The 27,201-nt window shown below is 40.9% G+C and overlaps 1 protein-coding gene and 1 long non-coding RNA gene across 3 annotated transcripts in view; both read right to left on the reverse strand.

The window, feature by feature from the left end:
* Positions 1–27,201, reverse strand: part of LOC118708407 (agouti signaling protein) — a 66,167-nt gene that overhangs the window by 29,782 nt on the left and 9,184 nt on the right. For both annotated transcript variants that reach the window (XM_045574614.1, XM_036419799.2), the window contains one exon: positions 27,040–27,111. In XM_045574614.1, the coding sequence (XP_045430570.1) occupies positions 27,040–27,065 (26 nt within the window). In that variant the 5' untranslated portion in view covers positions 27,066–27,111. The remainder of the gene's footprint in view (positions 1–27,039; positions 27,112–27,201) is intronic.
* On the reverse strand, positions 5,754–10,883 carry LOC123651539. Its single transcript, XR_006740322.1, has 3 exons — positions 10,799–10,883; positions 9,244–9,329; positions 5,754–6,515 (listed from the first exon to the last, which is right to left on the reverse strand). It is a non-coding gene; the product is annotated as an uncharacterized LOC123651539 (long non-coding RNA).

Raw genomic sequence — 27,201 nt, forward strand, 5'->3', positions numbered from 1 at the left:
CCACTCCGCCACACTTGTGAGTCATTTCACTATATTTGCCAAACAGGACAATCCCAGGAGCACTCTTTTGTTGTCTTGCTTGATTTTCTCAAGCAAGTCCATTCCGCTAGATCCCTGAATCTGGACAGCCCCTTCCTTTTTCACTCCAGTCCTATGGGGTCATTTAAGAAAATGTATTCATTTCCATTCACTGATTTATCATTATGTTATGCTGATCATTATTAAAAACCCCTTGGACACCTATAAGTCTTTAAAGCCATTCAGACAATAAGCCTATTTAAGCCAATCTTGCTGAAACATGAGTATCTCTTTCTCCTTCACTGCCAGCAGAGCAGAAAGGTCTTAATTGAAAGAACATCCTGGCAGTCCTGAGGCAGAGTGTGGTGAAGTCACATGGGTGTGACTGAGAAGGCATATGCTGCCCGAGGAGGCAGCTTATCTTTCCCTAAATGTTTCTCAAAGGGTCTCCTGAACACCTTTTGCATTAGCATCACCTTAAGAGCTTGTTAAAGATTCCTGGGTTCCTCTTCAGAATTGCAAAATATATTTTTATTGATATCAGAGAGGAAGGGATAAGGAGGGAGAGATAGAAACATAAATATGAGAATCATTGATTGGCTGCCTCCTGCATGCCCCCTACTGGGGATCGAGCCTACAACCCGGGCATGTGCCCTTGACCAGAATCAAATTAGAGAGACCCGTTAGATCCTGATAGATCCTCCCTTCTCCCAACTGATGGACAGAGAATGACATAAACTGCACCTGCAGCCTGGACGTTCCTGAGCACCTAACCAGGCACCTTATATGGACTGTACATTGAACCACCAATCAGCACCTGCCAAATACCCTAAGCCCCTGATTTCTAAGTCCCTAAGTGCCTAATCATGTGACTTATATGAAACCACCAATCAGCATGTGCTGAGTACCCTAAGCCCCATCCCTTCCCTTTCCTCCCCTCAAAAGGCACCTTCACCCCTGCATATGTGCTTTCTTCCTTTGGAAGGCAGCCCGACAGGGGTCCTTCTCCTCTAATAAAGCCTGTAGTCCTGGTTTTTGGCCCTAGGCCTCATCTTTCAGTCCCTGGGCTGATACTATCCACTGAACCAAACCAGTTAGGGCCTCTCTCTCTCTCTCTCTCTCTCTCTCTCTCTCTCTCTCTCTCTCTCTCTCTCTCTATATATATATATATATATATATATATATATATATATATATGTCTTTTTAAAAAAAAATTTAACTTTATTGCTAAAAGTATTACAGATATCACCTTTCCCCTCACTGAACCCTCTACTTTGCCCCCACCCCCCTCCCAGGCCTTCACCACACTATTATCTGTGTTATGCATATAAACATATAAATTCGCCGGGACCGGTTTGGCTCAGTGGATAGAGCGTCGGCCTGCGGACTGAAAGGTCCCGGGTTCGATTCTGGGCAAGGGCATGTACCTGGTTGCGGGCACATCCCCAGTAGGGGGTGTGCAAGAGGCAACTGATCGATGATTCTCTCTCATCGATGTTTCTAACTCTCTATCCCTCTCTCTTCCTCTCTGTGAATAAATCAATAAAATATATTTAAAAAAAACTAAAAAAAACACATATAAATTCTTCAGTTAATTTCTTCCCACCCACTCACCCACCCTGGCTTTTCTCTGAGATTCGACAAACAAGTTTCTCTGCATGTTCAACCTCCTAAAATGCCCTCTGCATTATCAGAGTTGCTCAATCTGATAATACTACCCTCTAAATCAGCAATTATCAACCCTTTTCATCTCACGGCACACACATATAAACTAGTTACTAAAATTTTGTGGCACACAAACATATATATGTGTTGTTGTTTTTTTGCTGAGCTGACAAAAAAACAGGTATAATTTTGATTCATTAATACTGGGCAGCTATTATTGTGTTACTTGTTGTCATTTTTTATTTGACAATCTAAGGGAAAAGAGGTTAGTGTCCCTGACTAAAGAGTCAGGTATTGCATATTTTAAAAATTCTTGCAGCATACTGGCTGAAAATCATTGCTCTAAACAATGATTCTCAGAGTTCTTAGCAGTTTTAAAAAGATATTTCATGCTTGCCAGTGTGGCTCAGGGTTGAACATAGACCTATGAACCAGAAGGTCACAGTTCTATTCCAGGTTGGGGCACATGCCTGGGTTATGGGCTCAATCCTCAGTGGGGGGCATGCAGGTGGCAGCTGATCAATGATTCTCTCTCATCATTGATGTTTCTGTCTCTCTTTCCCTCTCTTCCTCCCTGAAGTTACGTAATAATAAAATATATATATATATATATATATATATATATATATATATATATATATATATATATTTTTTTTTTTTTTTTTTTTTAAAGATATTTCACAGGTGTTGAGCCCTAAACTTCACTTGAAGACACCTAAGGTCTGGGCTACTTATTAGCTGCAGATCACAGTAGTAATAGCTTCATTCTCAGCCTTCAGCCTTTTTCATTTCCCTTCCTCTCTATAGTCTACCTTCTTTTATGCTTTGTAAGCTGTAACTAAGCATTTCCTAAGGCAAAAATTGATATCCTGGAAGTAAAGATTCTCTATACCCACAAGCCCTGTCCTTTCTTTCTGTTGCTTCTGCCATACCCTAGAGACCCTTATCACCATGATTAGGCTCACATACAGCCTGGTGTTAGTCTGTGTAACAGTCTTCCCTCTCTCAAATCTTTCTCCCTACTGTTTCCTCTCACCTGCTCAAAAGCTTAAAAGGACTCTTTGTATCAACCGTATCAAGTTTAAACTCATCTGTTTGCTTTCCAGGTCCTGTGTAATATATCCCATTTTGATTATTAGACTTCATTTCCCATTATTCCATATATGCTTTCCATTCACTGTCCACAAATATATCCTTTTTCAACCCATGGGCCAGAGTCATCTCTCTGTCATCTCAGTGCTCTAGAGTTTTATAAGGACTCAGGGTGGGGTTCCAACAAATATGAGCCAATTGACTCAATAGTTGGCATTTGTTTCTTTTTCAATGCCCTCTCCTTTTACATTTAAACCCCCCAAATCCTTCAAGTCTCACATTCTGCTTGAAGACATCCCCAGTTTCTCTAGCTCTTGTGGCCTATTAGTTGTGGGGTGAGGGGTGGGGGGTAGAGTGTGTGTGTGGGGGAGCCAAAGAAAAGAAAAGAAGGAAAGAAGGAAGAGAGGGGAGGAGGGGAAGGAAGGGAGGAAGGAGTGAGGGTAGGAGTAAAGGAGGAAGGTAGGATGGATAAAAGGAATAGTTGGGATTCCTCACAAGAGAATGGGCTTTAGAAGTTGCAAAAGCAAAGGAAAAAGAAGGAAAGGGTTGTGGTCTGACAGTTCCCACTCTGAAGGTGTTCAGGGAACAGCACAATCATGGAATATTCATTGGCTTTCTATAGTGCCACATAACCTATAACATTCTGTTCAGATCACATATACTGTCAGTGTCCCTTGCTAAGTGTTTCAGATCATTCATTGTGCCACTCCCATAGTCGTTCAGGAGTCATTTCTTTCTGCTTCCTTGACACCCCCCCCCCCCAACTCTATTGAGTTACATTTAAAAATGAAGATAACAGTAAGATTCTGTAAGATTATTATAAGGATTAATAAAATATATGTACAGAGTGGAGAAAAGTCGGTTTATAGAAGATGACAAATAATACAGTAATTAATAAATAAATAATACAAGAATAAATTCTGTGTTTTGCATACTCACAACTATAAACCTACTTTTGACCATCCCTGAATATACTTGGCACATAATAGGCATCAACCAAAGTTAGCTCTTGCTTTCTGATCCTGTCCTTAAGAAGTCACACCTTTCCACACAGTATCCAGTGGATTATTTGATATTATCTAGTTTAGCCTAAGGTTAGGCTTCACACTATTTGAGTGTGTGATATGGATGTGCTTAGGAATGTGTATGGATGTCTATATGGTTGCTTATGTGCACACATCTGTGTACCTGAGCCATAGGCTTCCAGCTATCATTACATTTTATTTGAGAAATTTCAGAGATTTAAGTTAAAATTGCCAATTAGGGCACATTCTCCTCTTGCTGCTTTCACCTCCACCAACCTGATTTCACCTGTTAAATGACAGCATAGCAAGAAGTTCCCGGGATTAAGCTAGAGCAGTGTTTGGCAAACTGCGGCTCGTGAGCCACATGCGGCTCTTTGGCCCCTTGAGTGTGGCTCTTCCAAAAAATATCACAGCCTGGGCCAGTCTATTTTGAGGAAGTGGCGTTATAAGAAGTTTAAGTTTAAAAAATTTGGCTCTCAAAAGAAATTTTAATCGTTGTACTGTTGATATTTGGCTCTGTTGACTAATGAGTTTGCCGACCACTGAGCAAGGGCGAGCAGATTCCACTATGAACATCTAAAAGCAAATAGGAGGAGTGCTCTCCAGTGTTATCCAGCTATAAAACCCACACGCTGCTATAGCACAATAATGGAAAAATGATGAATGGGTAATGCCACTTTGCCTCAGTGGAGCTGGATAAATATAATGAGCAAAGGAATATTTTCTCCCCTTTTATAAGGCACATCAAGTAGCTTTGGTGAGCAGCTCCAAACATCACATTCTGTCTGTGGCCCGTTTCATGTTGGTCTGAAGGTCTGTGGTAATTTCCCCACTAATAATGCTAAAGCCAACCTCCAGGCTAGCAATTTCAGTTCCTCTAAATAATTTCCAATTATTTTCAGAATAATTAGAAAAGCCTGAAAATATTTTACAAAACAAAGTTCATTTTAACTTATATTTAAAAAGTGTATGTCAGAGAGTTCCATCTACAGCAAAGGCTGAATAATTGGGCTATTCAGATAAACTTTTTGCTGAGAACAATTGGAAAATGTAGATAATTATTATATTCTTAAACATCAATTTGAAGGCATAAAAAAAGCTACCCAAAGCAATGAGAATTTGCTGGCCTAAGATCTGGAAGAAAAAGGAAGCCAAGGAAGGTGAACCTGATGTTTGGGAAAACTTTTTCCTAAAGATACTTATTGAATCCAAAAACAAAGGCAGTGTTGAGAAGGTGAAAGAGCTTTTAGCAATTTCCCAGCTTTGGATGGCAACACAAAAATTATAGTAAAGAGCCTGAAAAGGAGAATGTTCTGGTAAACATCCCAGGTTTTCTATTGGCACTGTGATGAATTTCACCCTATGATAAGGGTAATTGACCAGCTCTGATAAATACTAAAACCTAGCTTTGAATTTTTAAAAACATATTTTATTGATTTTTTTTAGAGAGAAAGAAAGAGGGAGAGAGAGAAACATCAATGAGAAAGAGAAACATTAATTGGCTGCCTCCTACATACCCCTTTCTGGTGATCAAGCCCATACCTGGGCATCAGTGCTCTGACCAGAAATCCAAGCGACCTCTCAGTGCATGGGATGACGCTCAACCAATTGAGCCACACTGGCCAGGCCCCAGCTTTGAATTCCTGAGACATTTATTAAATAAAGGTATTCAGCCCCTAACCTTTCTAGTTGATAGAAACAAAAGTAATCCCTCTCTAAAGGGAAATAACATCATATAGAACCTCAAATCAACTGTAATTTAGCAAGTTTTCTTTTTTAAAGAAATTGATAATGTGGTTCTAAAATTTATATGGAAATGCAAAGGATCTAGGACCTAGTATAATCAAAGTTATATTTAAAAAAAAACCAAAGTCAGAGTATTTATATTTCTGAGTTCAAGATTTAGTTTATAATTACATCAGGCTTAAAATAGAAGTAGATAGAATTAGATTAATAAACAAAATTGAGTCCAGAAGTAAACCCAGGCATATATAGTCAATTGATTATCAACCAAGACACCAAATCAATTCAATAGGGAAAGGAAAGTCTATTTAACAACTTGTGCTGAAACAACTGGATAGGTCATTGGGAAGAGAATTCTGACCCTTACTGCACTCCATATACAAAAATTAATTCAAGATGGATCACAGACCTAAATGTAAAAGAACCATAAAGCTTCTAAAAAATATATTTGCAACCATAGCGTAGTCAAAGTTTTTAGGCATAACGTAAAATGTACTAATCATAAAAATAAGAAGTGAAATATTGAACTTGAAGAAAATTTTGCTCATGAAAAGAATAATCGTTTTGAAAATGAATAACTAAGCAACAGACTGGGGGAAAAATACTCCAATACATTCATGTGGCAAAAGATTTGTATTCACAACATACAAAAAACTCCTACAGGATAACTCCATGAAGATGGTGGAGTAATAAGCACAAGGAATATGCCTCCCCACCTACACAACATCTGCACTGAAAGAATCTGTCTAATGCAACTATGTAAGAACTCTGGAGTCTACTGAAGGTTACAACTTCCAAGGAAAGTCTTGGACAGAAAATTGCTGCTAATTTTGGCTTTTATGCAGTAGCAGCTACCTGTGGCAGCTATTCTCCTGTTCCTGGAGGAGCTTTCACATAGCTTGCAGGAACCAGAGTGGGCAGAAAGGACCTTATCCTCCTTTGTGGATATACTGAACAAAGAGATTCATGGACCTGGTGGGACAGAACAGGATGGTGTAAGATTCCATCATGATACTCAGAGCAGTGTGCAATTTAAAACTTAGAAATTGTTTATTTCTGGAATCTTCCATTTAATATTTGTGGATTGTAGTTTGCTCTGTGTAACTGAAACCATGGAAAGCAAAACTGCAGTTAAGGGGAACTACTGTAAACCAATGAGATCTTACAGACATACAGAAAATACTCTTCACAAAAAAGAGTATAGACATTCTTCTCAAGTGCTCATGGGACACTTTCCAGAATAGATCATATGTTAGGATACAAATTAAGTATCAAGAAATGTAGAAAGATAGATATCAAACTCTTCCAATCACAATGGGATGAAGTTAAAAACAAATAAGGGGACATTTGTAATACTTTCAACAATAAAGGCATATTTTTAAGAATCAATAATATAAGTAAAACTAGAAAATAAAAACAACAGCTAGAAATTAAACAATACACTTAAACAACCAATGGATCAAAGAAGAAGCAACAAGGGAAATTAACAAAATACTTAGAAACAAATGAAAACAAAAAAAATCACATACAAACACTTATGGGAAGCAGCAAAAGCAGTGTCAATAGGGAAATGTATAGTTATAAATGCTTACATTAAAAAATAAAAAATATCTAGCCCTAGCTGGTTTGGCTCAGTGGATAGAGCGTTGGCATGCAGACTGAGGGTCCCGAGTTTGATTCCAGTCCAGGGCACATGCCTGGGTTGCAGGCTCAATCCCCAGCAGGAGGCAGCTGATCAATGATTCTCTCTCATCGTTGGTGTTTCTAACTCTCTCCCTCCCTCTCCCTTACTCTCTAAAATCAATAAAAATATATTTAAAAAATAAAAAGTAAATACATAAAAAAGATTTACTTTTTTACCTCGGTGGTTCCAGATCTGTTTCTTGATTCAACAGTGTTTGGATAGAACAGACCCAGGAATACTCCTTCTCCCAGCCTCTGACCACTCCCCGGTGTCTTATCCAGTCACCATCGTTCAGAGCCACCTCAGACACCAGCCAACACACGTTTTTTTTTGTTTTTTTTTTCTTCTTCTACTTTAACTCCTTATTGCTGAAAACTCATGAGCTCCCAATTCGTCAGCTGTTTTATTTATTTATTTATTTCACAGCTGAACTGAGAAAGCAGATATCTAGTCAGTCATCACCGGGTACATTTCCTGGAAGCAAATGCAACTACAGGAACTAAAGACCCATTTTAAACGAACATCTCCACCTTCTAAAAGCCCCATCACTGACTGTGTATTGAAAGAGGCCTGCTCAGGGCCCTTGAGAGCAGACCTAACCAAGGAAGAGGGAAACACATAATGCCTAGAATCCTGTATGTAATGACTGTTTCTAAACAAGTGAGTAGAGTCACACTTTGCATCCTTTCATCTCTTTGTTTTGTTTTGTTAATCCTCACCCGAGGATATTTTTCCATGAATTTTTAGAGAGAGTGGAGGAGGAGAGAAAAGCATCAGTGTGAGAGAGACACATCAATTGGTTGCCTCCGGGTTAAGCCTGCAACGAAGGTATATGCTTTTGACTGGGAATCGAACCCAGAACCCTTCAGTCCTTGGGCCAACACTCTATCCACTGAGCCAAACAGGCCAGAGCCCTTTCATCTTTTAAATAAGATTCAAATTTCGGTTTACAATATTTTGAATCTAGTACTTTTGTTTCAAGCTAAGTCTTCTTAAAAACACCTTAAAAAAAAGTAACTGTCTCAATTTGGGTTATACATTTCCTTATATTCTTGAATTTGCAGAGCTCCAAAGCAAGGCAAACTGGCATTTGGTTTCTGAGACCCACACGTCTGTTTTTCAAAGCCTCAGCCTGACAGGGAAGGAAACTAAATACTTCAACCTACGATTTACTTCTTTTGAGGTTAGGGTCAGTCTCCTTTCTACATCTGTCTGACAGGATGTTTAAGTGACCAAATCAAAAGTCTATAATGGCCCCCATCCCCATTCCTGGTAATTACAATTGCATAGGGCCTTCTACAGAGGGCTGTGCCCAAAGAGAAGTTACCAGTGTTAGTTCCCGATCCGTAATGAGATCCATGTTGTTTTATTAGTAGCAGAGGAGACACAGATCCACTCCCTACCTTCAATGCGAGTCAGTTTTTAAAAAAATGTTCACAGCAGTCTGCCAGACGAACTATCTCATTCTTAGGGGCTCAGCTGGGAGATCTGTCACTTCATGCTTCCAGGATACGGTTGCATTAATCCCTAAACTTGCTCTTCATATCGTCCCTGTTGTCCACTCATTGTAACATGGCTGCTCCCTCCACTAAGGTTCTACTTTCCTCCACGTATTTCAACAGAGCTCCGCATTCTGGTACAGTGAAGGGTGCAGACCTGCAGCCTTCTCTACAAGGCATGGTTAAGGTCCAGCTGCTTTTACAATAATTTAGGTGGTTAAATACTTAGGAAAATTCTGCAATCAAATAAGAAACTGTGATTCCGAAATTCCAATTAGCAGAATGTACCAGGCAAAAATCATCTAAGCACTGGGGGCTTGGGGAGACTGTTACAATAGAAGAAGCAACTAAACAAAAAATAGAAGATGAGGAGGAGAGAGGAAGAAGAAGGATGAGGAAGAGAAGGTGAAGGAGAAGAAATTGAGCCACAGACAGCATACGAAGCATAAATGTCATACTGTAGCAAAACACCCACCGAGAAAGAGAAAGCGATTTCTTCTTCCCACACTGGGCTCACCTCTCACCACACAGGGCCCTCTCCCACGAATTGTAAGTAGCCGCTCTCTGTGGTCGATAACATAATTCCAGATCAGAAGAAAGATTCTGAAATCAAGATGTTTTTAGATCAATGGTTCTCCTATGGAATCCGGAGATCTCTAGTGGGTCTGAAAGGTTCTCCCAATTGTTCTGTGGGCTGAGTCACATGCAAGACACAGAAGTGTGTTGGGTGATTCTACCCCCCCTCCCATGAAACATATTTTCCACTGTGGATTTCAACCAAAACGTAAAAGTATCAAAGAAACATGTTTCAGAGAAGTTACGGGGATTCAACAAAAAACACCTCAAAAGTATGTGTGTGTTTTTCTTTTTTGTCAACTATAATTGAAAAATAAAGACAAGTGCCATATGATTTCACTCATATGTGGAATTTAATGAACTGAACTACCAAGCAAAATAGAGACAGACTCAGATAGAGCAGGCAGACAGCTCTGGGGGTGGGGGCTGAGGGAAGGGAGGGAGGGGATGGGGAGAGGGATTAACCAAAAAAGAAAGAGAGCGAGAGCAAGAGCAAGAGAGAGAGCGAGAGAGAGAGAGGGAGAAAACTCATGGACATGAACAATAGTATGGTGACTGTGGGGTGGAGAGGATGGGTGGAGGTGGAAAAGGGCACAGAGGAGATAAATGGTGATGGGAAAAATAAAATTAAAAAGTGGGCTTTTTGTTTGTTTGCTGGCTTGTTTATTTGATCTAGTAAGTAGGTGTAAATAAAGCAAAATCTTTTGTTCTGCTCAAGCAATTTAAGGAGCAAAAATCTTGAGATTCATCAGGCCAGATTAAAAAGTGAGCCTTGCAAAGCACATCTTTTTGAAGGGAGGAACGTCAGAAGCTCAGGAGTGGCGTAAGGAAGGGGATTGCCAATTGTAGCTGCAGTTTAAAAAGATCTGCTTTTCCTCATCCTCGCTCCACAGCAGGAGTTCACCTCAGGAAAGCCTGTGCTGCTGGAGAGGAGTTTTGTGAGTTATCGAATGACCTATTTGATAGCCACACAGCACAACAAAGCTTCCGGGCCATCTAGGCTGCTCAGATGCCATGATATAAAATGTACTTATGGTTAGATTGGTCTTTCCCTCTCTACCAGAGCAACGTGCACATTCAGCTGTTTGTTGGACCAATTTGCACAGCCATAGTTTCTTGGATTTCAAAACAGATGGGTTGCCTACACTGCAGGTAAACAGTGTGGAAACTGTAAATTAAAATGAACTTGGATTTTGCTGAGATACTTACAACACCATTTACCAATTCAGAAAATTCAGTCATATGTGTCAAGTATCCTGTGATAATTCAGCTAACTTCCTGAAGACCCAGATGCTGGTAGCCCAGCCCTCTTGATCCTTTGATGAAGACCAGACCAAGAATAAAGGAAGCAAAGTTCTTTCCATCTTGTTTGATTGATAAGATGAAAATAACTTGTTCTCTCTTTGAATGTGATTTGGGGCGGGGGGAGGGGGGCACGGAATGAACAAAGGAAAAAAAAAAAACAATCCCAACATCTGGATGGAATTAATACATACTTCTCTGGGACCCTCTGGTTCTTGAATGTTTTGATTAATGGTTCCCTTTCAAAAGTCTGTGGAGACTCAATGACTCAACATGTCAGGGAATGATACTTTGCTACAAGTTAATGCAAATTGGTTTAAATAGGTTGTCAAGATGCTATGAAAGGGCAAAGCAAGGCTATAAGCAGAACTTTCCTTTCTGTTGAAGAGCCAACCCTATGTACACTTAGTGGTTATCTCGATGCTGGCCTTGAAAACAACACAGTTCTATTCAATTGAAAAATGCACCTGGCATGGCATTGAGATTATGGGCAAATCTAGTCTCTGGTCTACAAGGTCATATAGTTGAGTTTATCTTCAAACAGGCTAAAGCAGGCTAGAAAGCAAACATTTTTTAAACAGCAGTTTTTTTTACAAAAGAGTTCCAGTTGCCTAACCCACCCTTAGGAATGCAGAAGGCCAAATAAGCTAACCACATCCAGCCACCTGTGTAACTGGACCCTGGCCTTCACCCCACCACCCAACCCTAAGCCCTATAAAGAAGCTGTACTTTCAGAACTCGGGCCTCTTTGCATCCTGCTGCTGTGTCAGTAGAGGCAGAGAGACCGAGCTCGAGCTTGAATAAAGGCTCTTGGCTTTTGCATCAGACTCGGCTCCCTGGTGGTCCTTGGGGATCTTGAAATCTGTGACCTATATTCTGGCAGGGGTAGGTGAGGCAGTATATGACATGTAAGTATGCTCACATGTTTCTGTATGGATACCCAGTGGGAAGGGTATGGTCCCTCTGGAAAAATTGGGCCTCTCTATTGTATTGCATAGTGCCCTAGCCTTAGAATCGGCCTCTATGGATACATTTTCATCATTAGGAGATCTATGTTTTGTGCTGTGCCAGCACAATGAAGGGTTTGGCGAGCCTGAGCGGAGGTGACAAAGGATGGAGAAATGATTGACAAAGAGAAAAAGCTGGGTCTAGGTAGATGTTCTGTGCCTGGCTGAGGCCACAGAGCAGATCCAGACTGCAAGGTTGAGGCTTTATTTATAGTCAGGGACAAACAAGGTAATCTACAATGTTGTTATAAGTTTCACTTATTTTGGTAGCACTTGCTGCCCCTCCCACAGCCTACTAGCTACCCAGGAAAGATCTAGGGAGCAGTTACAAGATCAAGCTTAATTATGCTTAGAGGACTGTGCCCTACAAGCTGGGACTTGTTTGCGACTTTGCCAGCAGGTCAATCCGAGACTTAACCCTATAACCACTTCCTACAATGTTTGATTCCTGTTATAGCTAATATTTCTGGATCCCTAGAGTACAGCAGAAAAAGGACCAGAGTATTAGAATACCTGGTTTCAGCTCCAACAGCACACTCTGGGATTTATTTTTATTTTTTCCAATATATATTTATTGAATTCAGAGAGGAAGACAGAGGGAGAGAGAGATAGAAACATCAATGTTGAGAGAGAATCATTGATCGGCTACCTCTTGCATGCCCCCTACTGGGGATCAAGCCTGCAGCCCATGCATATGCCCTTGACTGGAATTGAACCCACAACTTTTCAGCAGTCCATAGGCTGATGCTCTATCCACTGAGCAAACCAACTAGGATTGGATCTTGGATTTTAAGCTAATTTATCTGCCTTCACTGAGCTTCAGTTATATATATAATTGATTTCAGAGAAGAAGGGAAAGGGAGAGCTAGAAATGCCAATGATGAGAGAGAATCATTTATTGGCTGCCTCCTGCATGACCCACACTGGGACATGTGCCCTGACCAGGAATCGAACTGTGACCTCCTGGTTATAGGTTGATGCTTAAACACTAAGCCACGGGCTGAGCTTCAGTTTCTTTATCAGTATTGTGGGTAAGTAATATCCTCAATGGAGATACTGGGGAATGAATTGAGGTAATCTATAATAATAAAAGGGTAATATGCTAAGTAGACCGGACATCCTTCCTGAGGAAGCTGGGACCAGAGGATAGCCAGCCGGATCCAGTGTGCCTGCAGGTGGCCGGAGGAGGGCAGACAGGGTCACAGGCGCCAGAGGGAAGACAGTGCCAGCAGCCAGGGGAAGGAAAGCCTACTCTTGCACAAATTTTCGTGCATCGGGCCTCTAGTAGTATATAAAGTGCTTGGTGGGGCTCCATGCGCATGAAGTGCATATGAACCTGGGGGAGCACATTGTGGCAAAGAGGGCTCTGCTTTGAGAGAGGAAGACTTCACAATTATAATGAAAGCCCAAGGAAGGGGTTCTATTATTGTCAAGTGTCCCCGTCTTACTACAACTTTTTGTAGGATATTTGTTCTTAGAGTGGAATGGTGGAAAAAGCAATTAACTGGAAGTTAGATCATCAATATCCTAGTCTTGATTCTGGTAACAACAGAACTAAATAAGTTTGGAAAAGTCATTTAATTGCTTTTCTCACCTATATAATAATGATTCTCATACTTTCCCTTTCAAAGTATAGTATTATTATAAAACTTAAATAAGATGGGTCTTACACAAAAATACATGAGACATATAAAAATATAACTTATTTTGGTCAAAAATTTCAAAAACAATCTGGCTAATCTAGCAGAGTCTAATACACTCTTATAAGCTTATCTGAAATGTGATTTATCCCTATTTTTGTGACTTACAGGGATGAAGTGTAAGTGGCAAGTCCCCCACTGAACTTACCCAAACAGCCAATCCCTTGAGTTCTGAGGGCAGTTCTTGAAGGACAATGAGAAGTAACATCAGGAGATGAGTAAAGGTTTGACTCCAGCTTTTTAAAATCTCCTGTGAGGGCATGGTTGATGCTTCTATAATAGAACCAGGGCTGAATCTTCGATGGCTAGAACTGAGGAACCTGTGTGGAGCCAAAGGCTTCAGGAGCTTGCTCCATGCTCTAACCTTAGCATATAGTAGAGCAAGCTAGCGGGTTTGGGAAGTAGGGAGGGTGGTCATACAACTTTGGGAATCTTAACATAAAGTCCCACTCTCAAATCACTGATCATCCACAACCTTTTAAACATTCACCTGCAACAACAGCCTAGAAGGATAGTCATCCTCTTTATTAGACCTGTTATTTTCCTTCGTATGCAAGAAAATAAGTGTAGAAGTAAAAAAAAAAAAAAAAACACACACACACACCTGTATTTGTCTTATTTTTCGCCTTTGCCCTTTTTCTTTAATGACTCAGAATATTGCAGACCTGCCCTGGGTGTACAGTTCAAGGGAGAGTTTTATGGAGCAGGCTCTCAACTCTGAGGCATGGAGGCTCTCCCCACTTCTCATAGCAAAGGGCTGCCTGGAATGTCTCTCCCATTTATGTGTTTGCCTGGGCTGTAAAGCAAAGGCATCTGCTCCAAACTCTTCTGCATAGACCTGAAGACATTTGGACATAAATCTTCTCCCCAAAATGCTGCCTTTTATATGGAGCCACTGAAGTGGTGGATTGGGGTTGGAGGGCAGGGAGGCAGTAGTATATGGTGAGAATTAGGAATCCACCTTTTCTCAGGTGGCTATCCCAGGTGTGAGCATGCAGCATCTCCTCCTCAAACTTGTCCATAAAAAGTACCTACTCATGTATTAGTAAGGATAGGAACCCACTGGAACTAATACAAGCCCCGGCATTTAAAGTCCCCAAGCAGATCCAAGTCTAGGCTTGCCACACTGGGTACATGTAAACGGGGTCATCAGTATGCATTTATTTTTAAAAAAGTATATATATATTTTATTGAGTTTTTTACAGAGAGGAAGAGAGATAAATAGAGAGTTAGAAACATCGATCAGCTGCCTCTTGCACACTCCCCGCTGGGGATGTGCCCGCAACCAAGGTACATGCCCTTGACCGGAATCGAACCTGGGACCCTTCAATCCACAGGCTGACGCTCTATCCACTGAGCCAAACCGGTTTCGGTTGCATTTCTTTTTAATTCTTGTGAAGATTCTACCTCAGAAGTAACTTGGAAAAAATAAAAACTCCTTCATAGAGAACTCGCATCTATTTAGATCCAGAGTAAACAAATATCGCATCTATTTAGATCCAGAGTAAACAAATATAAAGGGCTCCTTGCTCAATATCTCTAAGATGTGGGGTTTGCCAGTTCATGAGAGAAAAGAGTACTAATAAATAGGAACAGTTTTCATTTGGGGGGCATCTGGTCAGAAGGGACCCTGGTATCTCAGGGAGTAGGTAATCTCATTCTTCCAGGTTTGAACCTCAGCAGTCTGAGCCAGAGGAGAGTCCCAGTGGGCCAGCAGTCTAGGGACAGAAGGCCCTTTAGGCGGGAGGGTCTAAAAAGCTTGTCCCCTAGTTGGCCTTTCTCCTTCTAATTTTTCAGGCCCTGTGATCTTTACTACAAAGCAAACCATATGATTTTGATTCTGGTTCCTGGCTTACTGAGAGCTTTTCATGTCTCAGTGGCAGGAAGTCCTCCAGCCTCTTTTTTCCCTTTAAACATATTTTTATTGATTTCAGAGAGGAAGGGATAGGAAGAGGGAGAGATAGAAACATCAATGATGAGAAAGAATCATTGATCGGCTGTTTTTTGCACTCCCCCTATTGGGGATCGAGCCTGCAACCCAGGAATGTGCCCTTGAACGAAGGTGAACCTGGGACCCTTCAGTTCACAGGCCGAAGCTCTGTCCACTGAGCCAAACCAGCTAGGATGTTTTTTTCTTCCCTCTGACTCTTTAAGCAGCTATTCTGGCAACTAAGAGAGGAAGCTAGCTTTTTTGGACTCTCACCAGCAGGACATTGAAGCCCCGTGGGGAGCAAGCTCAGTAGAAAGCAACGCTCAGTAGAAGGGTAATAAGAATGACTGTAAGGTGGGATTTATAGAGGCAGACTCCAGGTTGACACCTGTCCAAAGAATTGGCTTTCCCCTCCATTCTATCCCTGGATTTCCATCTGTGTCTCCCTGTGAGATGACCCTTCCCTAGAGATGGGAGACCAGGATCTAGTCCTTCTAAAAGAGATAGGGGAAGGAAGTATTGCCTGACATAAAGGACTACACAAAGCTTCTAATCTCAGAGATTGGTGTTTCAGTCACCAAGATGTCTGTAGCCAGGTAAACTTCAGTGAGAGTCAACAGAAGAAAATTCTGAGATTTGAGTGGTAGGCAAGGTGAAGGCTGGAGGAAGTCAATCACTTCTCAGAAGGAATCAATGCTACTTTTCTAGGAAAGGGCTGAAGGGATGATGACAACTAAGAAAAATCTTTATCATCTTATTTACTTATATAAAGCATAATATTCAGTCATTTGATTTTGTCTCTGGGCCTGTGCATGTGCTGACTTGAAAAACGTTTTTTTTTTTTTTTTTTTTTTTTTTTTTTTTTTTTTTTTTTTTTAGCAGATCCCCATATGGCCATCTCTTTCTCGTTCTCCAGATTTCAAATGTCTCCTCCTTAGAAAGGCTTTCCCGACAAACTCTTTCATGGGATTCCCACCTCACTCCCTATCATATCACTTTACTCTCTTCTGAGAATTTATTACTACTTGAAATTATTTTGTTTGCTTACTTGTTTTGGTTATCCAACCATAACGTAATTTCCATGAAAACATCTCATCTATCTTGTTCACTGTTATACCCTCAATGCCTATAACAGAGCCAGAGGACACTGAGTGTTCAATAAATAAATGCTGAATGAGAGGATATATGAGTGGAGTGTTAGGGTTGGGAAAACTAGCCAAAGAGAGCTAGGTAAAATTGGAATGGAATGCATAAGGCCAGAAAGAAAAATAATCAGGAGAGAAAATTGAGACCAGTAACCAAAATCTTCTGTGAAGTGGAAATAAGTGAAATTTAAAAAACAAAACAAAACACATTTTGTTTGATACCTTCCAGCATTCATCATATTCAACAAACCTTTGTTAAGTACTTACATGTGCCCAGCATTATGTTAAGAGCTTGGAGACGCAGATGAATAAAGTCAGAGGTTGAAGAGGATGGGGAGAGGAAGTAAAGTTAGGAGTTGTTCTCTCCTGAGTTTTCAAGCCATTCACTGAGTTCACCATCTGAAAAGGAGACATAAAAAACAGCCGTGTAGCTGAAAAACCGGTTTGGCTCAGTGGATAGAGCGTCGGTCTTTGGACGAAAGGTCCCAGGTTCGATTCCGGTCAAGGGCATGTACATTGGTTGCGGGCACATCCCCGATAGGGGGTGTGCAGGAGGCAGCTGGTCGATGATTCTCTCTCATCGATGTTTCTCTATCCCTCTCCCTTCCTCTCCGTGAAAAATCAATAAAATATATTAAAAAACAAACAAACAAAAAACACCTGTGTAACAAGGGGGCAAAGACTATGAGGAGTGTTGGTGGATTTCAATAAGGGGAACATGTCAGGGAAACTACAGAGGAAAAGGCATTTAATTTTGGTCTTGAAGATAAGTAAAGAGTTCATCAGGTGGAGAGGGAGCATATTCCAGGCAAGGAAACAGCATGAGCTAAGGCATAGAGCAACCATGTCAAACTTGCAGTCCGTGGGCTGCATGCAGCCCACAATGAATATTTTTGCAACCCAGCCAATATAATGATATGTAAGAAACATTTTAATTAAAATTTCATAACTTAATTTTTACAATATCCTGTTATACATAATCCTATATAATAAAGAGTTAATATGCAAATGGTCATCATGCTCTCTCACCATCATGCCATAATGGCTCAGACACTCAACATTGGGGAGAGAGAAATGGGGACCAGCCAGGCTGCGGCCCGGGAGAGGGACAAGCTGCACGTCCTACAGTCTGGGCCCCAGCGGCTGCAACTGCGCCTGTAGCCCAGGAGAGGGACAAGCTGCCCACCCCGTGGTCCCAGGCGCCAGTGGCTGTGGCTGTGGCTGGGGCCCAGGAAAGGGACAAGCCGTCCACCCTGTGGTCTAGGCACCTGTGGTTGTGGTCCGGGTGAAGCTGCCCTTCTGTGGTCTCCTGATTCTGGTTGCATCTGACCCAGGCGAAGCTGGCCCAGGTCCTGAGTGTCTGCAGCCGGCCAGAGGGAGGGAATCCTGGGTCCCAGGTGTGGAGTGAGGCAGGGGCAATCAGGCTAGCAGGGGACCAATTAGGAGTGATCAGGCCAGTAGGGGAGCAGTTAGGGGCGATCAGGCAGGTAGGCAGAGGTGGTTAGGGGCGATCAGGCAGGCAAGCAGAGGGGTTAGGGGCAATCAGGCAGGCAAGCAGAGGGTTAGGGGCGATCAAGCAGGTAAGCAGGTGAGTAGTTAGGAGCTATCAGTCCCAGATTAGGAAAGGATGCAGGCCGGGTTGAGGGACTCCCCGCTCCCATGCACAAATTTTGTGCACTGGACCTCTAGTTATTAATAATGAACTACAACTAATGACTGTTGCATGACTATGCAACTAATGACTATACTCGTGTTATATTTATTTCCCTTATGCATTTTACACGCAGGCACACCATTTCTCTCCATTAATACTAGCAGGGACTATTTTAGCTGATTGCTATGTCATTAGTCTTATTTGTTTGTTGTGTATAACAGGAAATATTTCACTTTGATAAAACAAGAAAAATAGGCTTATTTGCATTGCACTTATTAATTATGCAGTTATTCAGTGACTGTTAATGCTCAAGAAAAATATTAATTTTTATTAAAATGTTCTATTATTTTAATGATTATTCATTTATTTCAGCCATTTGTATTCAGCATGTCTCTATTGAAATAAACCTACGTCCTATGAAAATTGAAGCTTTTTAAAAAAATATATTTTATTGATTTTTTACAGAGTGGAAGACAGAGGGATAGAGAGTTAGAAACACTGATGAGAGAGAATCACCGATCAACTGCCTCTTGTACACCCCCTACTGGGGATGTGCCCGCAACCAAGGTACATGCCCTTGACCAGAATCGAACCTGGGACCTTTCAATCCACAGGCCGACGCTCTATCCACTGAGCCAAACTGGTTTCGGTGAAGCTTTTATTTTTTTGTGGCCCACATAAACTTAAATCTTGTTTACTTGGTCCCTGTTAGCCTTTGAGTTTGACATGCTTAATATAAAAGACATGAAAGTACTTGCTAAGCTTGGAAAACAGCTAGCAGACCAAATTGTTCCCTGTGATGAAAGTAAAATGTTCTTGAGGAAATGACTACACATGAGGCCAGAAACCCAGGTGTAATGAAGTGGTGTAGGACTGGTGTTATCATGGGACATGCTAATGAATGTGCATTTAGCAAAATCAGAATCACCTAGATTTTAGTGAAATTCTTGGATCTTCATATGATCCCTGATTAATAGTGGTATGTTAACAAATTCTCCCCATCTGTGACAAATATCAAAGGATTCTTGGCTTGATGCCCAGAAGTTTCACTGTACTCATCGGTGTGGCCTTAATACAGTCCAGCTGAGGGTTTGGGAGATGTGCTAGACCAGGATGGAAAGCCCCTAACACTCACCCAAGGTCAAGCTGAGATGCTTTCATTCCTCCAATGGTCTCACGCAGTGAGCCCCAGGTCATTCCCCACCCCTTGCAAACCACAGGATTTCTGGGTAACTAAGGCAGGGGAAGCCACCCAGGGACTAGGGTGAGACAAGGAAGGCATGCATCTTTTTATTTTTATTTTTTAAAATTTTTATCGATTTTTTCAGAGAGAGAAAGAAGGGAGCCCATTCAGTGTGGTTCAGTGGTTGAGTATGAACCAGGAGGTCAGGGCTTGATTCCCAGTCAGGGCACATGCTGGGGTTGCAGGCTTGATCCCCAGTAGGGAGCATGCAGGAGGCAGCCAGTCAATGATTCTCTCATCGTTGATGTTTCCATCTCTCTCTTCCTCTCCTTTCCTTTCTGGAATAAATTTTAAAAAATCTACTTTTTTATTAAAAGAGAGAGAGAGAGGAAAGAAAGAGCGAGAGAGAGAGAGAGAGAGAGAGAGAGAGAGAGCGAGAGAGAGAGAGAGAGAGGGAGGGAGGGAGAGGGGAAGGGAGAGAAACATTGATGTGAGAGTGAAACATCCATTGGCTGCCTTCTGCACACCACCTATTGGGGATTGAGTTTCTGGAGCATGTGCCCTAACTGGGAATTGAACAAGCAAACTTTTAGCGGGTGAGATGATGCCTGACAAATTGAGCCATACCAGCTAGAGAGGAAGGCATGAATCTTGAGTGCAAAATTTAAGGGGGTGCTAAAATAATTATATTTTAATGAAATACTGTGGGAAGCCGCCTATTGTCTTCATTAGCAGAGAGGTCTGGACAAGGAGCCCAAAATGCTGGTGACACTTGAGCCCTGGCAAAGGTCAGAGCTCCTTACCGACTGTTTAGTCGAGACAATGGTAGCTGAAGCACCTTCTCAACCAGATAGCCATGTAAATCCTTACTGTTACTGGAATTGCCTGCCTAAGGGCTATAGGTGTATCCCAAACTGAATAAAAGGATGGCAAGGCCTGAGCACAGGCCCTTCTTCTTGCATTGGGCTCCCACCTGGCCCCCAATTTCCAAATTATTATTTCTTGCCTCGTCTCTGTCATTTGCATGTGGCCCTTCTCCAGAGCCCGAACCCTGAACCATGCAGACGTGGGTCATCACAAAATACTAAAAAGTAAAAATCTATGCAAATGAAATTAATAATCAAGGGAACTCTCTTATATTATTCCAATATATTCAAAGGTCATATGTGGTCTTGGGGTAATTCTCTTATTGGTTCTTCAGATTTCTTCCGGAAATCAGAAAATGGGAAGCCTAAATAAGCCAGCACTGGGGAATTGAAATATGGAAGTACCAGCTCCATGTAGGCCAGTTAATCTAGGATCTACACCAAAGATGGGAGAGCCTACATTTGTTGTTTACTTAAAGCACTCCCCAGTCTGAGGCTGGAAATTATAATTTGGATCTTGGAAATTACAATGTGGGTCTCTACCATAATTTGGCCTATTGCCTCTTCCTGGAGCTCTTTTTTTTTTTTTTTTTTAAACAGGTGATCTTTCATTTTAATATATTTTTATTGATTTCAGAGAGAAAGGAAGAGGGAGAGAGAGAGAAACATCAATGATGAAAGAGAACCATCTATCGGCTGCCTTCTATTACTGGGAAAGAAAACTTCTTGTTAAACTAAGTATATTTACAAAGTCTGCCTTCTAAATGGATCTTAAAATTCATATTCCAAGTTTTGCAAGATAGCCATGGTATGCAAAATGTAAAGTCATCATGTTGATGTTTCTCTGTTTACACGAGCTATAAAAATATCTCCTTAAGATGCGTTCTTGCCCTTGTGAATGCATCACATAAATAAACTGTTACAGTTTATTCTTTTGCTGCAGAGGTTCTCAAGCAGGAGGATTTTAAAGGAAATAATGTGTAGTTTAAAAAAGAATTCAACATACTGAAAGAGACATAGGTTTTAAAAACCTGAAAAACTGTAGTCATCCTGATTTTGGCCATTTTCCACAACTCTTTGATTTTAAAGTATAGTTTTCATAACACTATAGTATTAATGTTGTCAGAGGCATATTTTTGTTATTTTTAAATAAATAAATATTTAAATAGTTTCCCATTCTCAATTTCTAATATGGTAAATATTACTAGATAAAAATTACATAAACAAAAACTCTTTGGGATCTTCAAATTATGAAGAGTATAAAGAGGTCCTGAGACTAAAAGTTTAAGAACTAAAAGAAGGCAAGAAGCAAGTCTTATACCTTTGTTTTTTGCTTTTTAAAAATTAAATCTTAAAAAAGATTGTAATACTTTATTGTTGAAACATTACATATAACCCCTTTTCCTCCCTTGACCTCTTCTAGCCCCTCCCCCCTCTTTTATATTTCTTTCAATCTCCATTGCCATGCATCTTGTAAGATTTCAATAAATGTTAATTGATTTGAAAATGTGGAAATTTGGAGCATATATGACAAAAAGTGAAAGTAACTTTTTAAGGGGAATGTTTTGTCATCATCTTAAACATTACATTTTTATTTTCTAGATACAACTTCCTAGCTATACCTTACTTATTTTTTCTGCTGAATGTTCATGGGTGAAATAAAAAATGAATACAAAAATAACACTTTATTAAATCTTAGGGAGCACTTCAGCTGACAACACAGGGGAGAAAATATGATTCAGAAAAAGTTTGAATCCTACAAAAAGTTTACTGGGAATGTTAATTTGCAGAAACCCCATCACAGAATGAGAGAGCTTTAGTTAGGAGGGAAAACAGTGTCATAAAAAATGCCCAAGATTAATGAGAAATAGCTGCATTAAAGAGCACAAACTATTTGGCTTTAATTGCACAGAAGATAATTGGCCCCAACTGGTTTGTGAAAGACTCATAAACAAAAGAATACCAGCAGGGGGAAAACCAAAATAATGGTGCAAGAAGTGTTAAAGCAAGACAATATAATTTCAACCTAAATTATTCCTTAAGGCACACTGTCTGCAAACTAGGAAAAAATTTCAATTAAAGTTTTCTAAACCTGTCTTGGAGCCTTATTTAAGAAGCTGTAAATATAAGAGATTTTTTAAAAATGGTCTTAAATAAAATTTTAATTCTTGTCCTTATCAGAGAGTTTTATATTTACCTATTCTTTGACCTAAAATTTCATCATTTTGGTGTGAGTTTCTGGAAACACCCAAAATCTTTTATCAGTTTTAGCTTACAGTCTTAAATTAAATTGATTGAATCAAAGCCTTTCTCTAAAATGCCCCTTTCAACAAGTCTTGACTATCTCAGGGACCAACAAACTTTCTGTAAAGGCTTTGTAAGCCATAAGATCTCTGTGGTAACTGTCTTTGCCAGAAAGCAGCCATAGAGATATGTAAAGAAATGGACATGGCTGTGTTCCAAGAAAACTTTATTTACAAAAACAGAAGGTGGCTCATATTTGGCTCACCATCTTACTATAGTTTGCCAACCACTGGTCTATCTGATCAATTCTTAAAGCCTCACTTTGGCATCTTAGCAGCCATGCTATCATTTGTCTCTGCCTAATCTATTGTTCCCCAACATTAACTATTGTATAATACCAATCCAAGCGTCCCCCATTTCCCAAATGCTCTGTTCATTCCTGCCTTCAGGACTTAGCATATGTTCATCCCCTGCGTTGAACGTCTGTCCCCTGGTGGTCAGTACACATCATAGCAACTGATTGACCCGTCGTTTAGTAGCTTAGGCTTTTATATCCTATATAATAAAAGCCTAACATGCAAATTGTCCCCTTGGGCAGTCGTTTGACCAGGAGTTCGACTGGGAGACTGGAGTTCAACCACTGACCTGTGTTGACCACCAGGGGGTGGCACGGAACATGTTGGGCATCAGCAACATGCTACAACCTCTCGCCCACTACTTGGGGACGGGGTGACGGGGACAGAGGAGCAGTGAGAATCAGGGTGTCTGCTGAGCTCACTCGCACCCCCTACTACCTTCCCCTGGACGCCAGGGCTCATGCATCAGGGAAGCCCTCGTGGTTAGGTGCCAGGCACCCACCAGGAGCCCGCCCCGCACCCATACTACCTCTTCTAGGTGAGCCGAGCCGCAGTTGCCAGAACCACAGGGGCTGATTGGGCTCCCCATGAGTTTGTGCAGGAGCTAGTCTGTGAAGCCAGCCAGGAGAGACTGTGCTGCCCACCTGGCTTCCATGTGGCACCACTGGGCAGGCTGTGGTGTCTGGTTGTGCTCACTGCATCCCTGTGTGGAGACTTGGGTGCCGTGACTCAGGCGGAGGAGGGCGCTCAGGGGCCTAGGGGGCCAGGTGCTGCCCAGGACCCAGAAGTCAGCTGGGACCTGCACTTCAATGCCAGACGTTCATACTTCGATCATCGGCCAGGCCTAGGGACCGCTCCCATGCACGAATTTTGTATACCAGGCCTCTAGTATATAGATAGGTATAGTAGAAAAACTTCAAGCATGCACTAAATTAGCCATTCAAATTCATATTATCTATATTGTTCAGGAATGTTTAACTGAGAAATTAACATAAAATTATATTCAGAACTTGTGAAGTCTAGAGGGTTTCCTGAACAAGGTGACATAAGTCTGTAACTACCAGTAGATAAACTATAATTATGAGTAAAAGCAGAATAAATTTATTTAAGCACCTACAGAGACTTAGAACATTTACCACCAGAACACTCTTGCTGAAAGAACTATTAAGGAATATACTGAAACAGGAAGAAAATAGGAAAGTTCAAAAACCAATGGTGAAAAAAAGCTGTTGAAATGATAAATAATGCCAGTTTATGAGACTGACATACCCTTGAAGCTAAAATCCAACAAGGACAGTAAGAGAAGAAAAACATTTACAGGTCAAGCTCATCCATGAATAGTCACAAAAATCCCAAATAAATTTAACAAATCAAATTCAATTTTATAACTTAGGATTTTATCACAGGAATGGTTCAACCTTAGAAACTTTATTAATGTAACTCAAAACTATATATATAACCATGTCAACATGTATACAAAAAAATTAAACAAAATTCAATATCCACTTATGATTCAAATCCCCTATCTGCCTTTGTGTAAACACATCTTGGACCTTTGGGGAAATTATATATCAATGAGATATAAGGTTTTGGAAGCTTAAATGGAAATGGGGACATAACCTCATAATTTTTCAATGATTTGAAGTAGACATATCTTTAGTGTAAACAAGAATTATTTAGCATGATAATAGTTTATGATTATGTTTTTTATTACTTAGCAATAAATACCAAAATATTTACAGATGAAACAATATGATAAATAATAAAAATAAATAATAGAACTTATTTAATAACTAGAGATGCAGTGCATGAAATTTGTGCATGGGGGGGCGGGCATTCCATCAGTCCAGCCTGCTCCTCTCCAATCCGGGACCCCTCAGGGGATGTCAAAATTGCCTCTCGAAATCTGGAACCACTGGTTCCTAACCACTCATCTGTCAGCCTGCCTGATTATCCCTAACCACCTCTGCCTAACTGATCGCCCCTAAATGCTCCCCCACCAGCCTGGTCACCACAACTGATCGCCTCTAACTACCTCTGCCTCGCCACACACCTGGGACCCAGATTCCCTCCTCCAACCGATCGCAGGCACCTAGGACTCAGACTTCACTCCCTCTGGCCGGCCCCAGAAACCCAACCTGAGCCAGCTTCACCCGGGCTGGCCACAGCGAACTGTGGGCAGGGACCATGGGGCTGGTGGCTTGTCCCTCTCCTGGGTGGCAGCCACAGGCGCTGGCGCCTGGGACCGCAGGGTGGGTGGCTTGTCCCTCTCCTGGGCCACAGCCTGGCTGGTCCCCATTCCTCTCTCCCATTATTGAGTGTCTGAGATGTTGTGGCATGCGGGTGTGAGGGCATGACAACCATTTGGATATCAGCTCTTTATTATATAGGATAATCCAGTGGTAGGGGCTATAATAGTAAATACAGAAGAAAACATGGGTTGTTAAAGCTGTGTGATGGGTACAGTGAGATTCATGACACTAGTTTATTTATTGTATAGCATTGATATTTTTCATAATAAAAGCTTTTTAAAAAACCATCTGGAGCATCTGTAAAGTATTTATTTTTGTTGTTAATCCTAACCTGAGGGTATTTTTTTCCCATTGATTTTTGTTCTTGTTGTTAATCCTCACTCAAAGATATTTTTTTCCATTGATTTTGTAGAGAGAGTGGAAGGGAGGGGGAAGAGACAGAGAAACATTGATGTGAGAGAGACACATTGGTTGTTTGCCTCCTGCCTGCACCCCAGGTATGTGCCCTTGACTGGAAATTGAACCTGAGACCCTTTGGTTCAGAGGCCAAGGCTATAACCACTAAAAAACCAGTCAGGGCTGCCTCCTCCTTTATAAAAAATATTTTTTTTTTATTGATTTCAGAGAGGAAGGGAGACCAAGATAGGAACATCAGTGATGAGAGAGAATCATTGATTGGCTGCCTTCTGCATGACTCACACTGGGGATAGAGCCCACAACCCAGTTATGTGCCCTGACCAGGAATTGAATTGTGGCCTCCTGGTTCATAGATCAATGCTCAACCATTGAGCCATGCTGGCTGGGCTGCCACCTACTTTTAAGAACAAAACAGAACCCAATAGTAGTTAACTCTCCTAAACTCTTTCTGTTTTACTCCATTCTTTCAACCTCACTAAAAGAGGAATTTCACTCCCCAGCACTCTTCACTAGACTTTCTGGTCACACCTTCTTGCCCCATCTTTTCTCTCTCTGCTATACTTACCTTTGCGGAAGTAGGACACTTCAGCTATTACAGTCTTGTAAAAACGTGTGTGTGTGTGTGTGTGTGTGTGTTTGTAAAAATAAAAATTTGGGCCCTAGCTGGTCTGCCTCAGTGAATAAATTGTTGGCCTGCGGACTAAAGGGTCCCAGGCTTAATTTCAGTCAAGAGCACATGCCCTAGTTGTGGGCTCGATCCCCCCAGTATGGGGTGTACAGGAGGCAGCTGATCAGTGATTGTCATCATTGATGTTTCTATCTCTCTCTCCCTCTCCCTTCCTCTTTGAAATCAATAAAAATATATTAAAAAAAAATTTTGGATGGCTTGCATTTTTTATTTATGCATTGTTTCTTTCTTTTTTTAAAATATATATATTATTGATTTTTTACATAGAGGAAGGGAAAGGGATAGAGAGTTAGAAATATCGATTGGAGAGAAACATTGATCAGCTGCCTCCTGCACACCTCCTACTGGGGATGTGCCTGCAACCAAGGTACATTCCTTTGACTGGAATCGAGTCCCGCAGGCCGACACTCTATCTACTGAGCCAAACTGGTTAGGGCACATTGTTTCATTTTTAATGAGAATTTATTTATTTTCCTTATGCCAGAAAAATAATATACATTTACATTTTGAAAAACTTAAGCCAGCAATAGCCAGGGCCATGTTGGGTTGAATGAATGAACCAATTGATGTGTTTTTCTCACATCAATATTTCAATCTTTCCCTCTCCCTAAAAATCAATGGAAAAATATCCTCGGGTGAAGATTAAAAAAAAAAAAAGTATCAGAACCACAAAATTCATGAAGATTATGTGGAAACAGCCTAGGTCAGAGAATTGCAGTACCTGTTTTCAAGTTCTACTATTTTCTTGGTTGGTTGATGTCATGTAAGTTAAATGTTCTGACTTTATGTTTATTATAAATGTAGTGATACTCATCCCTACACAGCCTATCTTATTTGTAATGACCAAGTAAGATTAATTGATACAAATGTATAAATATACATCTATATATATATCATTTATCATTAACTCTATTACCAATAAGCAGAGTCAAATACATTTTGAGAGACAGTGTAAGAGAATAGAAAGAGTATGAGCTTCAGAATCACACAGACCTGGACTCGAATTCCGTCTCCGTCATTCATTGTGTGATCGTGGGTGACTTAACCTCTTTGAGCTTCATGTCCCTGTTTATAAAATGAGTTAATATTATTAACCTGACAAGACTGTTGTGAGGATTAAAAGAGATAATGCATACAACACATCTGCTGTAGGAC

Source organism: Pipistrellus kuhlii, unplaced genomic scaffold (genome assembly GCF_014108245.1).
Source record: "Pipistrellus kuhlii isolate mPipKuh1 unplaced genomic scaffold, mPipKuh1.p scaffold_m20_p_6, whole genome shotgun sequence".
NCBI lineage: Eukaryota > Metazoa > Chordata > Mammalia > Chiroptera > Vespertilionidae > Pipistrellus > Pipistrellus kuhlii.